General features: G+C 38.2%; 1 protein-coding gene across 1 annotated transcript; it reads right to left on the bottom strand.

The window, feature by feature from the left end:
• Positions 1-9,279: 9,279 nt before the first annotated feature.
• LOC147509555 (RNA-binding (RRM/RBD/RNP motifs) family protein) lies at positions 9,280-19,099 on the bottom strand. The gene is made up of 2 exons (XM_086601814.1): positions 18,567-19,099; positions 9,280-9,720 (listed from the first exon to the last, which is right to left on the bottom strand). Exons 1-2 carry the CDS (start codon positions 19,017-19,019, stop codon positions 9,568-9,570), a joined length of 606 nt encoding a protein of 201 aa, XP_086457940.1. The 5' UTR covers positions 19,020-19,099; the 3' UTR covers positions 9,280-9,567.
• Positions 19,100-20,224: the final 1,125 nt, after the last annotated feature.

Raw genomic sequence — 20,224 nt, 5'->3', positions numbered from 1 at the left:
GTTCTTTAGCATGGAATGTTTTCTAGTCTAATTAATCGATCTTAAGTCTAGTGAGAGATTTACGAGGGGAATTCTATACTACGAGGTAAATTCAATTAACAAGTTACAAATAACGAAATGAGAGAATGTTAAGGGTTTGAATCTAGATAAAGAATTAAAGGGAATTGAATCTACCTTAACTCGACTTAATCCTACTAACAAAGACTCGTCGTGATCCAGATTGAATGCTTCGCATATCAAAATAGTAATTATAATCCCTAATTATACATGGCATTTCTACCAATTCATAACTAGCATGTGAGCGATTAAACCCATTCTCATGGTGAATTAATCGTTTCTAGAGTGGAATAATTATCACGACGATTTCTAAGTTTAACAAAGATCAAGCGTCATCAAGGCTTCTTCAACCCCTCTAATGGAGGTTTAGCCTTGATTCATACTACTATCATTTCCCATTGATTTAAAACTAGACATCATATAAAAATTCTATCTTTATGCAATTTATCTAAACAATAATTGAAATCTCAGGTAATAATTAGGAAATGAATAACAAGTAATAAGGGAATTTAGATCTAAACAATTGTAAATGACAAAATCGAAATGAATAAGAATCTACTAATTTATTTATCTAATCAATGAAGATCAATGATTTAAAAGATTAATCTAAAACAAGAATTGAAATGAACTAAACTTAATTTTATTTAATGAAAACTAGATCTAGAATTATCTATAGTTTTAAGGTCTAACTAGCTACCATTAACAAAGAGCTAAGCTTTTGTTTTCATATGTTCAGATCCAAAAATCGTGCATGGGCTTGGAGCCATGTTTTGGGCCAGAGAATCAGGCCCAAAACCCAATACTTTCAGTCCAAAAAGGCCTCTTCAGCTGTAGTTGACTTCGACAGACTTTTCGTCCACTTTTGCTCCTCTGATTGGGCCAAGGCTTAGACCATTTGAAAGTTCTTTCCGAGCCGGTCGTTTTGACATAAGGTAGACTCAATTCCGAGGTCTGAGTCCAAAGATACGGCCTTCGGAAGTTCTGCTGATTTTGTGTGTTGTTTCTGCCCGCGTTGACTTTGACTTTTCAGCTTTGACCGGCTTTAGAAAGGCTTTGTCTTCTTGAATCTTGGCCTTTAATCACAAAAATCCTTAGCAACCAACCATTGATCCTTTATCTCATCAAAGTGGCACATTTCTACACATAATTGACTTTGAAGCATGGAACGCATAAAAACACGTAATCAGTATTAACTCTTAATTATTACTCACATAATTGGTCTAAAAGTATGACTATTACAGGGTTAAAACTACAGTTTTGGGCTCTTATCACCTATATGACACTGCCTATATGACAGACATTTCATATAGGAACATAAGCTGACCGTCTTGCAACGCACGCACCTCTTCGAGAGCCTTTTCCCTTCCCCGCCACGCAATTCTGTAACTAATATCTACTGAAGTCCACTTTTTAACCATTGCTCTCATGTGCATTTCCTTATATGTTATGTCATTCTGCAAAAGGTCTTTACATGACATGGCAACATAACTGCTTGACACCTCACAATTAAACTCACCAGCCTTTTGGCAACCACATGTGTGAAAGTTATATACGGTTCTCACACCCCATATATATGAACCTTTTGTGCTGCAGTACACGTGAAACGGGCATGTGGAACTTAAATTATTCATCTCAGCCCCCTTACATCCAAATTGCATCCTTCCCCAGTCCGTTTTCAATCTAAATAGTTCAAAGTTATGTTTAATTGCAAAAGTCTTCATGTGAAAAATAAACAAACTCCTTTCAGGGAACTCCATACCCACAGTCATTAAATTTGGATTTGGAGCTACCCACTCAGTTTGAGGTGCATCTTCTATGCAACCTTTGTCAACCACAACCTCCTTGTAGCGTTGGGATTTCTCTCTTCTTTCCTTCAAGTGGTCAACTCGTTCACTACTGCACCGATTCTCTTCTGTCAGCTGCTCTCCTTCTCCATCACCCATACCCCTTCCAAATGCCGGTAAAACGACTTGTGGTTTGCCAAATATGTCATTATTAATACCACCACTGATATTTGGATTGTCGCCGTCACCATTGTCCTGCATACACACACCGTTATCCATTACTTGCGAGCGGATATACTCAAAAGGAAGCATTATTGGACCAAATGGGCACACTCCAGGAGCGGTGTGCGGAGTTTCGAGGACGTGCTGGTATAATACTCCACCGTAACGCCCCACACACATATCTTAACCACCTTGCTTTTCCCCCAACAATGACACCAGCAACACCACTAACCTTTTCTGCATGACCACCACTCTTTTCCACCCCTGCCGCGGACACACCATCAACTCCATTAACTTCTTCAGCATGACAGCCACTTTCCACACCAGATACGACTCCAGCCATTCCGAAGCATGCAGTAACACAACCTGGGCTATCACTACCACTAAATTCTCCATAAACTAGACCATCATCTTCAAGCATACAATCATTGTCCATAACATCATCCCTATCTATATCCTTTGCATTCTTAGAGTCCATACCTATAGGACCCAGTGGGTTTATATCTCTATATATCTTGGACATACCTGCCACATCCATAAACACATGACCTTCCCCTTCTGAGTCACTATGCAATTCAAGTGGAGCCCGTTTGCTACCCAACCCAGTTATAATAACTCTGTCTGTTGGTATGTCGGAATAATAAGCCTCAAAGTGCTTGGAAGTTGCTCAACATTGAACGTGGTTGCCTTCCCATTGATCAGTTCAGATTCATCGATTCCAATACAACTACTTTGGACAAGAACCGTTTCTGCCACTCGAAATATCCAGACTACCTGCGAACATGACAATCGACTAATTAATGCACAACAATTTACTCATTGGTATATTGCATCTCTTGAGGGACATGTCATATAGTATCTTGAGCAGTTTATATACTGGGGCAACTTCCTAAACATACTACCATTCACAGCTTATATAGTCTCGACCTTTCAACTATTTAATCAGTGTAGTTTAATTAGCAAGTTGGGAAAGGCACTGTATAAGCTAGGAAAGACACTATATAAGCTTCCCACAAACATATCAGGTTCTCTCTTAAGCTTGAGGGACGTGTCATATAGTACCTGACTCATCAATAGGCTCATCATTATCACTTAATTCATCATCACTTGGGTCATCACTATCACTAGATTCATAATCACTTGGACCATCATTCCTAGCCAAAATACCAATGTCTTCGCGCCAACTAGAACTGTCCATAAGTTCATCCCAGTTTGTCCCTTCCCAATTCGATCTACTTCGACCCATATTAGTATTCCTCCAACTCACCACTTTCTGAATAAGGGAAGTAAAGCCCCCTGGTGTGAGGCTACTTTCTCCTAGGCCTACCGACACATGACCTTTCCCTTCAAACTCACTCGACTCTTTTTCAGGAGCACATTCGCTACCCAAACCATTTACAACAACTCTGTCAGTTGGTATATCAGGAATAATAAGCGTACAAGCGCTTCAAACTTGATCGGGTTTGGGAAGACAAGATTTCTGGCATTCCCGCACGTGCTGAGAAGGCAGAACATCTACTCCGGCTGCAAACAACAAAGTGCTCTACTTTAGTACCATTTTAGTCACTTTTTTAACGCAAAACAATGTAGGAGTCCAAAATAACACACTTACCGCCACAAGTGCCAGGTACTAGGGATGCTTCAACAAACTGATTGTGAAGCGTCTCGCCTACAATAATGCTAAATGCAGAAGAATTTAATCAATTGCACAAGTCAATTTGATATACATGTAAATATTATACAATATCACATCCTCCTAGTGATTTCATAAATCCAATACACGGTAAGCGACACCTTAGAAAGTGTCCTCTTATTTACCTCTCATCCAGTCACAATAATTTAGAACACCATAATAGCACACTTACCACCATAAGTGTCAGGTACATGGGATGCTTCAAAAAATTGAGTTTTTAGTGTCTCACCTCCAACAATGCTAGCTGCACAAGAATTTAGTCAATTGTACAGGTCCGTTTACTAAACATGTCAGTATTTTACCATCGCAACCGACAAACCACAGACACTATTTTTGAAAGACCTTATATAGCGATTCCATAAATCAAATATGCTGTCTTAGATAGTTTCCTCGATCTTCTTTGCCCGTCCTACAGTTACGATAATTTAGAAAACCACAATAACACACTTACCTCCATAAGTGTCAGGTACACAGGATGCTTCCAAAAACTGAGTTTCCAGTGTCTCACCCCCAACAATACTAACTGCACAAGAATTTAGGCAATTGCACATGTCCATTTACTAAACATGTTAGTATTTTACCATCGCAACCGACAAACCACATAAACATTGTTTTTGAAAGACTTTATATAGTGATTCCTTAAATCAAATATACTGTCTGCGAGTCCCTATATAATGTCCTCGATCTTTTTTACCCATCCTACAGTTATGATAACTTAGAAAACCGCAATAACACACTTACCACCATAAGTGTCAGGTACACGGGATGCTTCGCCTATCTAAGTTCGAGGCGAATCACCTCCAATAATACTAACTGCAAAACAATTTAGTTATCGGCACCCTTTAGTTATTCCAAGGCAAAAATTTAGTTTGAGGTCTTCCTGTGCTTACCTATTTCACAGTTCTGTAAAACATTTACCACTAACTTCTCCAAATTTTGTTTCACACAAAAATGATGCTTCAGCAACGACCGTTTTAGCAACATGGTACCCAGTATCGGGCACAACAGATGGTTCGCCCAATTCAGTTTCATGTAATTGAGATGGTTCATAAATATCTGCAAAATGATTTCATCAATCGGAATATTAGTTTCGAGTGAATCCATTAAATAAAGAACAATGAGGATCACAAACATACCTTCTCTTATCCTATTCTCATAAACAGGTGATGAGCATGATTGCAGGACATCCTCCTCCATCATATCTTTGTTCTCTTATCTGAATATCAACAAACTACTTTCTCCAACGCTTTTCTTCCTGTGCACGTCCATCATCTCGATGAAATCGTTCTCATCTTCAATTGTGCAAGTGTGTCCGGATACTAGGTAACTAAATCGAAGAGGTTTGATCTTCGTTACTTGTTCCAAAAAAACTTCGAAATCACCAAAACATATGTTCATACTGCAAGACCTAAGCTTGGTTGATCCATGATCCACCTACATATGACAACTCCACTGCCAAGAGTTCTAACATTACCCCCCCCCCCCCCCCACTTACAAATAAAATGCCCCTTCTGGTCTGCTATTGTACTATCGTTTGCACCCACTTTACTGTCGTCGGAGCCCATTGTAGTGCCTGTTATTGCCAATTAGTATAGTTGTCTTATTTTCTACTTCCATTCATCAAATACTAAAACTTCTATTTAGAAATCTCTCTAACTTCAAAGAATGACAACCAAAGACAAAAAGATGAACCAATTACTTTCCATTCAAAAGAAAGCCTTAAGTTGTGAATAGTCTCGACTATGTATACAATTTTTGCATGAAGTCGATGGCACTATACTAACGTTCCAGGCTACTAAACTGAATTTTTCAAAATAGTATACTAACGTTCTAGGCTACTAAACTGAATTTTTCATAATGTATTCGATGGTACTCTACACTAATTACTTTTTCAGCGATTAAAAGATGAACCAATTATTTTACGAGTTTGCTACTTTACAAGTTAAAACAGTCATAAATCAAAATACTCTACTGTGGAAACTTTAGTTAAAGTTTCAAACTTTACTCCAAAAACTAACTTTTAACTTGGGATATTAATGTTGCACATAAATGAAACGGCCCTAAATGAAACACATTTATGACCAAATACATCATTAATGACTCTATTTATCACAAACATTAAAGAAAAATTGGGAGCCATAAACTAAAGAATTTAAAGCAGATATTATTAATGCTAGAATTTAAAGCGTACCGAGAAGCTTCAAAACACACTTCGACTAGACCTTCTAAGAATCTGTTGGTGGAAAAACGTTGTGCACTTGGGATGCGTGCAATCAATTTCGGAATAAATGATGAAGAAGAACAAAAGCAACCAGTGTTCAGGTCCGAACAAAACATTCCTGCGAGATATTTTTTCTCTCCCATGCATTTAATGCATGCAATGGGGTGTCATTTAGGAGGGGTACAATTGGAATTTCAATTCTTAGCTATAAGGGCAAATATGACAATTTGCATGGCCCCAAAAGTGGGTTCCACGTCCTATTTTGGAATGTATTAGTGGGGGTCCGATTCTAGTATGAAACCTGACTCAGGTCTGATTCGGTAAGTTGCCCTTTTATTAATTGGTGATCTTCTGAAGATCCTACAGTTTTTTTTTTTTTTTTTCAATTTTATAAGGCACTGTTACTTGTATCAGTTGTATGCATTGTCTTGTATTGGTTTCTGAACGTCAAACCTTACTGCAAGAATGGTCATTGTCTTGAATAGTAGCCCTTCATGTATATTGCAAATGAATTGCAAGGGGACAGGGCTGGGTGAAGACAGCTACGAGGTATTTAAAGCACTGAGAATAGCAGTTAATGATGAACTGAACACACTAGAGCATGCTCTCTCTCTGCTTGTTTTGACTGCCTTTCTTTTGGAGGTATATAGGCTGGCAGTCATCTCATTTCACAACTTGGTGGACAGAATTGTCAAGAAAATGTTTGTAGACCTTGTTAACGTCTCCGATGGAGATGTGGGTGAAGAGCTTACTAGAGTTTTGCAGTTGGATACTGACGGTAGTCTTACCTTGGGTGAAATGTTACGAATGGGATTATTCTCACAAAGCGGCCTATAACTCCTTGAGGAAGGGAGGCTGAATCAACAATGTAGGAGTGCTAAGCATAGAGTGATTCAGAAGATGAGAAGGCAATAACCAAGCCGCTACCGACTTTGACAATAACTTATACTACATCCCCTACCTTCAATTGCTGAAAGCTATCTATGTACTAACTTTGCAGGCTATTATGCATGTCAGTATGTTGGCCTACTAGTTTATGGTTTTTTGTTTATAAATTTTCATGGAAGAGTCTGGAAACTCTTTTTGCAGGTTAAAAACTGTCTCCCAAGATCTTTAGGCCCGTTAATTACTCGTAATTAGAATGTAAGGAATCTCCACTTCTCTATCCTGTGGGATGCAGGCCAGAACTAGTTCATCTGTAAAGGAAGTGCCAAAGTTCCTCAGATAATTATTTTTTGTTATTCAAGAATGCTGAAAGTAAGTTGTAGATATGTCTTGTATTAGACTTTCTTGCTTTGAACCCCACTCTCAGTTTAAAGTGTACTATGTTTCTCCATCCTGTTTCAGGGATCCAAGTGAGCTCCGAAGTGTGTAACTAATTACTGGTCATTTTCAGATTGATAACCATTAGTCAAAGATTACTACGTCTACATTTCACGGTAATTGATGCAGTTAAAATTTATTCAACTCAAACTTTTTACTATTAATAACACCATCATCATCATCAATTTGTAGTATCTAGTACTGTTAATGGTTTAAACTAATACTCTTTTTTATTCGCCCTCCATCAAAATATCGTTTTCTAGTTCAAGTTGCCGTTAAATCTTTGTTTTTGAATCAGATGAGATTTTGTGGGGGAATATCTGCTTATGGTTGCTCAATGTCTTGCGCAGTTGTTGCCCAACCACGGTCATAGTAGGAAGTTTTGTGACGAGCTTTAGATGGCTAACCTTGTTTAACCACATGAACATCATTTGGCTTTGTGATTTTGAGGAACAAGAACCTTATGGACGGTTGTTTGTTAGGCTAAACATGCTTGTGGTATTTTATTTGCAGTCGTGGATCATTTTTCCGTCAATGGTAGTATTCAAAACAATTGAGTTTTTCAGAAGTACTTCAACATCTTCTGGTTTGGCCGACCAAGAAAAGACGATGGAGACATGGAAGAATCTAAAGATCTAAAATATGGGCATACAGGTTTGGACAAATGGTCAGTGAAGAAAAGTGAGATGGACGTTAAATAATGGGTGCATGCAAGTAAAAATGTTTCTATAATTCGCTTGTTTCAGCTCCTTTATAAAACTCTTCCTCCTAGAGTGCATCAATGTACTTTGGAGCGTGCAGGTTCAAATTGTTAAGAAACTGAAAAACTCTTTGCCTTCTGATTCTGTGTGGGATGAACTGGGCATCATTACAACCTTCCTCAAGGGAAAAACATATACGTCTGTAACAGATCTCTTTCAATATTTTGAGCAGCTATTTGGTGAGATGTTGCTTGCATATTTCCGTCAACTTCCAAAGGCCATATATAAGAATGTGAACGACAGTTCCCCGAAAAATTTGAAGAGAGAGCATTGAAGTTCCTTTGTAAACTGGTATCACTGGAGGTTCAAATTCAATGGTAATCTCCAGTAGGATCTAATATCTCAAGTTTGAAATTCAATGGTAATCTCCAGTAGGATCTAATATCTCAAGTTTGATAACCACTACTCTGGCTCCTGCTACGCAGGGTCCAAATGACACAAGAATTAGAATTGATCTTGAATTCTTGATTAAGTCTAGCTTCACACGATTTGTGATCAGTTGAGGATATTGGATTGCAATGCACCATTGGACCTCAGAATCAAAGGCCTCCTCACAGTTGAACGTCAACAGGTTATAGAAATTCAGATTTCTTTTTTTCAATTTTCTTGTCAAAGTAAGGAGCAATTGTACTAGCTAAAATGAAGATCTTTGATAACAAATAGCTATTCCATCATTTCCATGTAATTAGGAGACTCTAGCTCACGTAACACACAAGTCTTACGTTGTCCATTTCAAGCTTTGTAAAGGGCCTCATGCAAGCACTATTTTGATACATTGGATGATTTATCCACACTATCAATTGAGGGAGATGGAATCGCTTTGCAACAGTGGCAAATGAGATCTATAACCCGCAACTTTTAAGCAAATATATAAAGTAAACTGCTGCCTAAACCAATAGCAATAGCTATAGCTTTGCTTGCTAATGTAGTTTCAGGTAATAAGCAAGGCTTTTGTAATTTTGTGGGAAGACACAAACAGATAGAGGTTTAAACATTTTTATATGGTTTCAAGACAATGAGGGGGCGATCCTAATAATACACTCCATTCAGCGCAAGTGCGCAACTAGTCAAGTGGGAATACCATTGGAGTTTGTTCCCAGAGGTCATAAAATTGAGCTGATGGGTGAGGCATTCCAGCGCAACTGCTCAACTGGCAATACCGTTCATGTACAATTCACTAATTTAGTGCGCAACTGCTCAACTGGCAATGCCATGGCAAAGAATGAAGTAGCTGTTTCAGATGATATATAATAGTCAAGATTGTAGCCTGTCTCATTTCAAGACCCTAGATTGCCAACTTTGTAACATTGTACTCTTTAGTCATTACAGCACCATGGCTTCACATTGTTAACGTCGCTCAAAATTTGAAGCATTGTTTACTTCTGGTGTTATTTTATACTGTCATTGTCATTTTTCTCATGACAGTCCCTCAAACTTCACTTCATAATTGTCTAACAGAGATACATCTTTAAAGTCTCATGGCAAGGCAGAACCAGAAAACCAATCTCAATCGTCTGTGATTCTTAATCTATAACGATTCGCCAATTGACCTAAAACTTTATCACCCTGGAGCTTCTCAATCATCTCATACTTCTTGTAATTAACGTTTAGAGCCTCTGCCTGCTGCTTCGCCAATTTCTCTTCCTCTTCCAGTTGAAGCTACAAAAGGAACAGACGGTTGAATACAGAAATTCCAAAATACCACAAAGAAAACAACAACAACAATACTAACAAATATAATAAAGTAATAAATAAAGATAAAACGTCAGGAACAAACGACTGGAAAAGAAGGCGCAAAAGAACAAATTACAGAAAACATGTGTTCCGCAAACTTCGGTTGGGGCTCATTTCTTTTTTTAAGTTCCCTTTCTTTAACCGGTTGGGGCTCATTTATTTTATTTAGTTCCCTTTCTTTAACCTCAACTTGTTACGTTTCTAGTAAAGTCTGGTATGTAGAGCCGTAGAGACTAGAGACTTCTTATGTTCTTATTTGCCCATCATTTTACTATTTCTGGCAAACTTCTTTACCAAAAACAAAGAAGTTGGCACAAAACTCCATTTATCAACTGTAGTTTAATTTGATAGCAACATGGGGGACCTGCATACCATGCATAACTCTGGACTACTCAAGGAGCTATCTCTTGGAGCTCTCTTTACAAACCACTATTACTGCTTTTAAAAGCTACAAACCTATCTTCGAAAAAGGAATTGCTACTGTTCCTCTTCACATTGCACATTGTTGAGAAGGCTGTCATGAATGAAAGGATACTGTTGTAGGATACTTCCTTGATAAAAGGCTTGCCTACCAGCCATGTCAAATTTCACTTTACAGGAAAAAAGTTGGAAGATCAAGGCATCCATGGTTATTATCACCAGCAATAAGGAGCTGTTCCATATCAGCTTCTCTGATGAGTCTGACAGGAAGCAAGAACTTGAAGCAGGTCAAACCTTCATAACAGGCAAAATTTTCATCGTCCGGCCTCAATTGCAGCTAAGCATCAGAGGAACAGGAATATCTTTGTACTATTTGAGTGAAGTTATCAAGTGTTCCTAAAGAGTTATGGATGCTATCTCTTTCATTGCAAATTTGATAGGTGAGCCTATGGGCATGGATGAGGCCACATGGGAAAAACGAAGGTTAAAGTTTACTAAAATTTGTGTTTAAATCCCCGTAAACTTTGAATTCCCCACATTATTCGACTCTAAACTGAGACTGGAGGCCACATGGGAAAAACGAAGGTTAAAGTTTACTAAAATTTGTGTTAAAATCCCCGTAAACTTTGAATTCCCCACATTATTCGACTCTAAACTGAGACTAAAGTATTCATGGAAGCCTTTCAAGTTGATATTGAGTATTCATGGAAGCCTTGCTCACGTACTAAGAGCTAGAGATATGGCCATAAATTTACTAGATGTCCTAACAATGTTTCAAGTACTTGAGCCCCAAAACAAAATCTAAGACAGTTTATTACTGGTGAGACCAGGAGGTATAGCTCCGTTGATTGTTGTTGAGAGAAACAGCTTTGGTTGCTTTGGTGAATCAAGAACATGCATCAGTTCGTGCACAAGGGGATGCTAACTGGAGCTAACCTGGTTGTTAAGGTTACTGTGATAGGTGCTACCAGTCTAAATGTGGTAAACAAAGTTCTAATGCAAGGAACAATCTCTTGAATGTCACCACTCCCGAGGTACTGCACTCACAATCCCCAGAAAGACTCTTAACATCAGTACCGGAAATAAGAAACAAGGGAAAGGAGGTCATCTCATTGATCCCTTTTTTTCCGATCAACTTCACTCCATTTAATCCGTGAGCGGTAGCGAACTCTTGAGTTGGGTCTGGTAAGTGAGGCAAACTGTAGTTTGATTTTTTGTCTGCCCTCCCCCTCTCCCTCCCCCCCCCCCCAAAAAAAAAAAAAAAAAAACTGCAATACCCATCCTCCTCCCCCAACTGCAATACCTCTCTCTCTCTCTCTCTCTCTAAAAAACAATTACATTATGATATCCTCCCACCTAAACATATAATGTTGAAACCGAAATTCCTTAAGCAATGAGGCTCCCTGGACCAATCATACACTACTTCTTTAACTTCCTCCAAGATCTTATGTGTACCCTTTTTCCTTGTTTACAAAAATCCTCCGGTTATGGTCATTCCAAAGCACCTACACAATTGCCTTTGGTACGTGATCCGCTGTCTACTTAGCTGTGATCCGCTATCCACCTAGCTCTAGGAGAGACGAGCTTCATTATTATGTCACCAGCAAGGGACTCCCTAATGTTTTCCGGCAATGTCCACAGGTTTTTGAATGCTGAGTAAAACAATTACATTATGATATCCTCCCACCTAAACATAAAATGTTGAAACCGAAATTCCTTAAGCAATGAGGCTCCCCGAGACCAATCATACACTACTTCTTTAACTTCCTCCAAGATCTTATGTGTACCCTTTTTTCCTTGTTTACAAAAATCCTCCGGTTACGGTCATTCCAAAGCACCCACACAATTGCCTTTGGTACGTGATCCGCTGTCTACTTAGCTGTGATCCGCTATCCACTTAGCTCTAGGAGAGACGAGCTTCATTATTATGTCACCAACAAGGGACTCCCTAACGTTTTCCGGCAATGTCCACAGGTTTTTGAATGTTGAATAAAACAATTCCCAAACGCGCTTGGCCACCAAATAACAAACTAGCAGATCATCCACACCTGACAAAATACACATTCGTTGTTAAGCTCCATCCCTTTTGCATTAAGTTTATTAATGGTTTGGATACGCCTAAGATAGGTCATTCAAGTGAAAAACGCCACTTTAAACAGAATTGAGCGCACCCAAATCCTTTTGTCTGGAAAATTCACCATGACTTCCTTGGCCTCTAACTTCTCTTGTGCTTTACTCTTTTTGCTAGTACCCCATAAATTTACTTCACCAGATAAGCGTTGTCCTTGTTCCATTTTCACCATCCTATCTTGGTAAATACATTCCAAAAAATCAGCATACACATTGACCTCCTAATCATTTGAATTTCTCCTCAACACCAAATCCCAAGCAACTCCTTTTTTCCCCTCTACTCATAACAGCCACCACTCCTGCATACTTGATGGTTGCTAGCTCATACAGTAGGGAATCAATCCCCAAGTGGTCCCACCCCTATCCATACATAATGCCAAAAGAAAATAGTAGCTCCTTTCCTGGTTGATCCCATCCACTAGTTATGCCTCTCCATAAAGTAATACCGTAAGGACACCATGGAAATTTTGGTTTCCAAATGCTCTCCCCTCCCCATATTTATCTACAATTACCTTCCTCCCAAGATGCTCTCTCTCCACAACCATTTTGACAAAAAAAGGTTTCATTCATAGCTTCTAAATATTTGCATCATAAACCCCCTTCCTTCTTGGCAAGTCAAAGTCTCTCCCATCTCACCCAATGTATTTTCCTTTTCTCCTCACTACTACCCACACAAACCTTCTAAGCACCTTCTCAAGTTGGTTAAGTACACCTCTGGGTATAGGAAAAAGAGAGGAAATAGTTAGCGATTTGGCTTACGGCTGAATTGAGTCAGGTTATTCTCCCTCCTTTAGATAAGAGTCTTTCCTTCCACCCCGCTAGAAACCCTCGAAAGTACTTTGGTCCATATTGCCATTGACTAACTTTTAGCCCCCAACAGTAGTCCTAAATAAGTGGATGGAAAATAATCCACTCATAACCAAGACGAGAACAATTTTATCCCAGTCCTCCACATCTCCTACTCCATAGACTTTGGATTTAGATAAATTAATCTTCAAGCTCGGAAGCCTTCTCAAACCAAAGTAACATAATCTTAACTCTCCACATCTCCTACTCCATACACTCTGGATTTGTATAAATTAGAAGTCATCTCAAACCAAAGTAACAAAGTCTTAAATGCTTTCACCTTTTCCCCTGATGCCTATAAAAAAACATGGTGTCATCCACGAATGGTAAATGTGAAACTGCCAAAGCATCTTCTCTTGGTGCAACCTTGAATCCTTCAAACATACCGTCATCAACCAATATAGTAGTCATCTTACTAAGAACCTCGGTCACCATAATAAAAACCAATGGTGAACTCCCCATGTGCTTTTGAAAAGGGCGGGGCATTAGCACCCCAACTTATGGGATTGGCACCCCTCTAATAAATCCTTAGTTAAGGCACCCCTCCATTAATCAAGAGACCTGCAATATACTCCTCTATTATTCTCTAACACAATGCGCCCATTTTCACAGCTGTACAAAACAATTTCTCTTAGCAAAACATTTACGTGGCTTTTGAATTTCATGAAACTTTGATTTTGTTGCATACCAAAAACATCTTTCTTTTCAGCGGTAAAAAATTATATTTTTCTAACAAATTTCCATGGATTTTTAATTTCATGAAACTTTTTTTTTTGCAGAACATAACATGTGGTGCCTTCCACCATATTCAATTAGGACCTAAGTTATATACTTAAATAGCCATTATTTATCTACCCTTTTTCCAATGGGTACCAGACCCATACTTTAGGGTGCCAATACTGCCGCACTTTAAAAAAGCTTTTGAAGACCCATTTATAAGAACTCCTGAGCTAGCATTTGAGATGCACACCCAAATCCAATTTTTCTACTTTTATTTTTTCCATCCCATAACCACAAGACATGACCATGAGCTTTCATCATTACCACTTCCACTACCACACCCCCACTCCCTTCTTTGAGCTTAGAGTCGACATCTCATTGCCTATGACATAACAGTCTAAAATTTGCCTCCTTTTAGGAAAGCATTTTGGTAGTTCGAAATAATAAACAATAGATCCCATCACTCCCTTCAACCTTGTAGCTAGAATCTTAATTATTATTTTATAAATAGGTCTCAATAAACTAATCAATGGATCTCAATAAGCTAATCGGTCAAAAATCCACGCTCTTCTCCGCCCCCATCCACCTTTGTAATAATAGTCACAAAAGTATTATTTCGCTTCCAATCCAATTATTCCTCAATTTGGAATCCATTAACCACCTTCAAAACATCTTCTTTTACAAAATCCAAACATTTCTTGAAAAAAGCCATGAGAAATTCATGGAGCCGTGTTATATCTACAAATAAACTAGTATCAATGTCAAGTTTCAACGTCACCCCATCCGCCATCGAAATCCTTTCAAGAATAACCCCATCAAAACCAAGGCCCAAAATATCACCAATATATATCTGATATATCTCGTTTTTTTGGTACACCGACATCGATATATCCGATATATATCCACCGAATATTGAATCTTTTTTCCCGATATATATCGGAATTTCCGATATAAAACTTTATATTGCCGATATAACCGATATATGTTATATTTACGATATATATCGTTTGACTTTTTGACCATTTTTTAATATAAATATCGGATATTTCCGATATTTTACGATATTTTTTTACCGATATTTCTGATATTTTAGATAGTTTGGACTGTTCACAAAAAAAATGGATATATCCGATATTTTCGATATATCTGATATATATCGGTTTTTGGGTACACCGAAATATTCACCGAATTCAATATTTTGGGCCTTGATCAAAACTAACTCTCTACTTGTTTGATTTCTCGTACAACTTCTCATAGAAAATAAGCAATCACATCTTGCTCTTCTAATAATACCCCATCCATCTTCAATTTGACGATACAATTAACGTTAGCAAGTTTATATAATCGTAGGCAGAAGCAAACAATGATAATTAACACCCAATAATTTTAATGAAACAAACATCTAAAACTAGGGTTTATACCTTCAAATTGAAGAACAATCCTCTAAAAAATAATATTCAAAAAAACAACTATGCTACAATGAAGGCTATCATGCCTTTAAATAAGAACTGTATCCTTAATTCTAATTGGAATCCAATACGGAAACCTCCGATATAGGCTTGTCCTAAAACCAAATAGGATGCTAATAACAGTAACCAATTGCTAATTCAATAAAATAAACTATATAACAACTTATATGCTCCTACATCACTCCCACCTCCATAGATTTTTGTCTCCATTCAATATCCTACATTTTACATTTTAAGTAGTACATTTAGCCTCTCTTTCCTACTTTGTAATTTAATTCTTCCGCCGATAAATCTTCATCCTCCGCTTTATTGTCAAGAAGTGCATTTGTTTCTAATTCTTCTTTAATTTGTAACTCTAGATGCCCAAAACATTCTTTATTACATGCCTTGGGCTTAGCTTTAAGCTTATTTAATTTATTCCAAAACACAAATCCGGCTTTTCCTTCAAAGAGAAACTCTCCGACCATTATGTCATCTTCCGAATAAGTGACTCGTCTTCAAATCACATAAGTTCAAACTCAATTTGTCTAGGACCAATCTCCACCGCTTCACAATCAAGCAAAATAGGACTATGATCTGAAATTCATCTTGGAAGGCCATGCACCTTGGACTATGGAAACATCTCTTCCCAATCCGAGGAAATAACGAAACAATCTAGGCGGCTCATAGAAGGGCTGCTTGAGCCTCTAGGCCATGTGAACTGACCTCCTACCTTAGGTAAATCTACAAGTGCATTGTTGTGAACAAACAATTTGAATACCCTTACTACTCTACATGTCTCCTCCTCCCTTCTTTCCCAAACAAACCGAATTTCACTTAAATCACCTCCAATACACACCAAGGGGCAAGGACCTCCAAGCCACTCTCTAACATCTTCCAACTCTTTCCAAAAATTGCCCGTAAACATTTGTCCATCATGCAACTCTCTTCTTTCACTCTCATACGACAACTCAAACAAATAGAGAAAGTCCCCACCCTCACCTCCACCACTTCAACCAATTTTTTACTCCAAAAAGAGATCTCTTTGCTCAACCAACCGAAAGAATAAGGTGGTCATTACAATTGGTATCAAAGCCGAGGACGGCTCTTCCTAAAAGTGGTGGGATTGTGATACTCTAGATTGGGTGTGTGTTTAAAACCAAATTGGGTAGGAAGCCGTCTTGGATCCTAGTTGCATTGGACTAACTACCACTTATGTTGAGGCCTTTCGAGCTAAAAACCACACCCATAAATAGGTAGGCTTTGGAGGCTTTGGACCTAGGACTTTGGGTGGCCTAAGTGGGGGCAGTATCAACTATCAACCCATGGTAGGCTGATAGTTGGATCGCGACACTCCACTCCCCCAAAGTTTCCTCGCTCTTCTTTCATTCACCACATCCCATTTAGATTCTTGCACCCACAACAAGTTGGCTCGGCATTTCCTCATTCTCCTAACCCATCTCTTTTTATCCGAGTCCCAGACCCCACTCAAATCCCAATATACGATTCTTTTTTCCTTTGAGAAACAATACCGCTCCCACCAAACTCCTCATCCTCTTCTACAGGTTGTTATTCAAGCTATGACAGAAAAAGATACTCCAATATCAATGATACCAAAAACCAATGTGAACACAGATGCTACAACTGAACTATGGTAGAATACAGTGAATATGTATCTGGGTGAAACCAAACCTGAATTAATGGAGATCTACAGCTAAGACATGCAGCAGAACCTTGATTTACAGGGAGGAGAGTGCACTGGAATGAAGACATTTATGAGGAGACTCAAATGCTCAATGACCAAATACAAGCTATTCAGCCTATCAACACTGTATCACCACAAAAGATACAAAGTACAAACTAATTTCTCATGGCAGAAGATTTCCGTACAAAACAATTTCTCGTAGAAAAATATTTATGTGGTTTTTGAATTTTATGAAACTTTGGTTTTGGGGCATACCAAAAACAACTTTCATTTCCGTGGCAAAACATTTCGAAGAAATTGTATTTTTCTAACAAATTTCCGTGGAATTTAAATTCACGGAACCATTTTCAGCAAAACCTGTGGTGCCTTCCACCATTTTCAATTAGGACATAAGTGTATTCAATCCACTCTTTTTGCCAAAGGGGTTCCAAACCCATATTTTGGAGCGCTACTACTTCTGCCCCTTAAAAACACCTTTTGGAGACCCATTTATAAGATTTATAAGAACTCCTAAGCGAGAATTTGAGATGCACGCCCAAATCCATTTTTCTACATTTATTCTTTCCAACACATAACCAAGAATACTCTACAAGACATGATCATGAACTTTCATCATGTCCACTTTGACAACCACACACCCATTCCTTTTTTTTGAGCTTTGAGTCGACAATCTCATTGGCTATAAAATTTGCCTCCTTTTATGAAGGCATTTTGGTCGTGCTGGTAGTGCAAAAGAATAGATCCCATTACTCCCTTCAACCTCGTAGCTAGAATCTTAGTTATTATCATGTATTATACATGGATCCAATAAGCTAATCGGTCCAAAATCCACGATCTTCGCCTCCACATCCACCTTTTGACTAATGGTGACAAAAGTATTATTTAGCTTCCAATCCAGTTATCTCTCAACTTGGAATTCATTAATCACCTTCAAACATCTTCTTTTACAAAAGCCCAACATATCTTGAAAAAAACCATGGGAAATCCATTCAGAGCCGTGTTATATCTCCAAATAAATTAGAAATAGCTTATGTAACTTCCTCTTCATTAATTAATGTCGGGTTCCAACATCACCCCATCCCATCCGCCATCGAAATTCTTTCAAGATTAACACCATCCTGTCTAGGTCTCTACTTGTGTGGTTCCGCATAGAACTTCTCATAGAAACCCCATCCAGCTTCGATACAATTAACCCGGTTTCTAGTGTTAGCAACTCTTTGAAAGTAGTTAGTATTTCTCTCCCCCTCCTTGATTTCATGATTGTAATCGTAGGCGAAAGCAATCAACGGTAACAAACACTGAAAACTAGGGTTTATACTTTATACCTTCAAACAAGAGAAGAACAATCCATTGAAAAATAATATTGAATAAACAATGAAGCCTAGCACGGCTTTGTATTCCTAATTCTAATTAAAAACTTAAATAGGAAGCAAATAATAGTAACCAATCAGTAATTGAATAAAATAAAATATATAGTAATTTGCAAAGAAATAAAAATATACCTTAAGCAAATAGGCAGCTTCAGCAGTATGTTTCCGAACAAGAAACTTAATCTTGTTAGCCACTTCAAAATCGGGATCCTTAGGGTCCACCCATTTACACTGTAACTTACGACGAGGTTTTCTAGGGCGGTCAACAAACATGTGAGCACAAGCATCACGTGCTCTAACAGGCCTAGGCATACCAGACATCATGAATGGATAGTTTTTCATTTCTGATATAATAGCCTTCGCCTGTTTATCCGTTTCCATCTCTACTAATGCACACTGTGCTTTGTTTTTAGACTCTTTATTATTATAGTTTCGAATGAATTGGACATTTAATACCGTACCGAACTGACCGAGTGCTGTTTTTATTACTGCTGATGTAACTTGGGGCGACAGGTTGTCTAGGTAGACTGTTTTTCTTACTTTCTCTTCGAATTCCAATAATTCTTTCTCTGCTTCACTTTCCATTGCCAGATCTTCTCTCTCTACTTCCGCTCTCGTTTCTGTTGCACTTTATTGCTTTTGTCTAAATATCGACCCGGTTTTCCATAATATTATTGGGCCGGGCCGTTTTTTATGTTAAAGCACTGTTGGTTTTTGGGCTTTTGGCTTTTTCTTCGTTAAGACTTAAGATAATTGTTCTACTCTCTGTTCTTGTGAGGTCCATTGCAAATGGTGGATTTCGGTGAGCCTTTGTCAGATCAAAGTATTTTGTGGACACTGAATTTTAGTTAAATAAAAAACACAATCTTTAAATTTTGGAATATGATTGTTTTTCTATATTCAAAAATTTAAGAGTATTACACTTCACTCGAAAATATCAATAAAAAAATTTGTTTATCACTTCACAGTTCACACACCCGTAATGGAAGTTTTCACATTTTCTATCATATTTTTGCTTCTACTTTATTGGAATAATAACAAATATAGGTTTGTAGCTTATCACGAATTCATTGAATATAACTTGACATTTTGGGTAATCTATACCTAGTATACTACATAGCAGTGGAGGTGAGCGGAGAATTAGAGAACTAGAGACGAAGGGTTGGAGATGGAGAATTGGAGAGGGAGAGAGAGGAGGGTGTGGATAGTGGAGAGGGAGGAGGGAGGAGGGCGTGGAGAGTGGAGAGTGGAGAGTGGAGATTGAGAGGGAGAGGGAGACGAAGAGAAGAAAAATGAGGACAGACAAGCATAAACCAACCAAATCACATTTTGGCCACATACCCCCCTCTCCCCGGCCCAAAACGTTCGCTCCGCTCACTTCATTAAGAAGGCGTGGGGAACCTCATCTTCCCTTTTCTCTCTAGAGGGAAACCTCCATTTATACTCTTTCTTCTTTGTTTTTCCATGATCAGTTTCGATTTCCCAAACTTTGAGGCATCTAATTACTAGATTCTTTAATTGCATGTAGTTTGTGAGAAACCTGGCTTATCTAACTGGAATATCTCCTCGCCAATTTTTTTTCTTTTGTTTTTTCCATACGATTTTCAATATTGGGGAAATCATTGAGGCAATCACGCCTTTCTTACGAGTGGTGATCCAAGTTGATAATTGATTCAAATTATTTTAGCTCCTATTGAATGGAGTCATCTTTTGTCTTAGGAATTTGAATGGATACATTATCTCTGCATGCGTATGTTGTCTTATTTTTTCACACAATGCAAGTAAGGAAA

Source organism: Coptis chinensis, chromosome 3, assembly GCF_015680905.1.
Source record: "Coptis chinensis isolate HL-2020 chromosome 3, ASM1568090v1, whole genome shotgun sequence".
Taxonomy (NCBI): Eukaryota; Viridiplantae; Streptophyta; class Magnoliopsida; order Ranunculales; family Ranunculaceae; genus Coptis; species Coptis chinensis.
The sequence above is the reverse complement of the archived record's forward strand: the minus strand, read 5'-3'. Positions and strand labels throughout refer to the sequence as shown.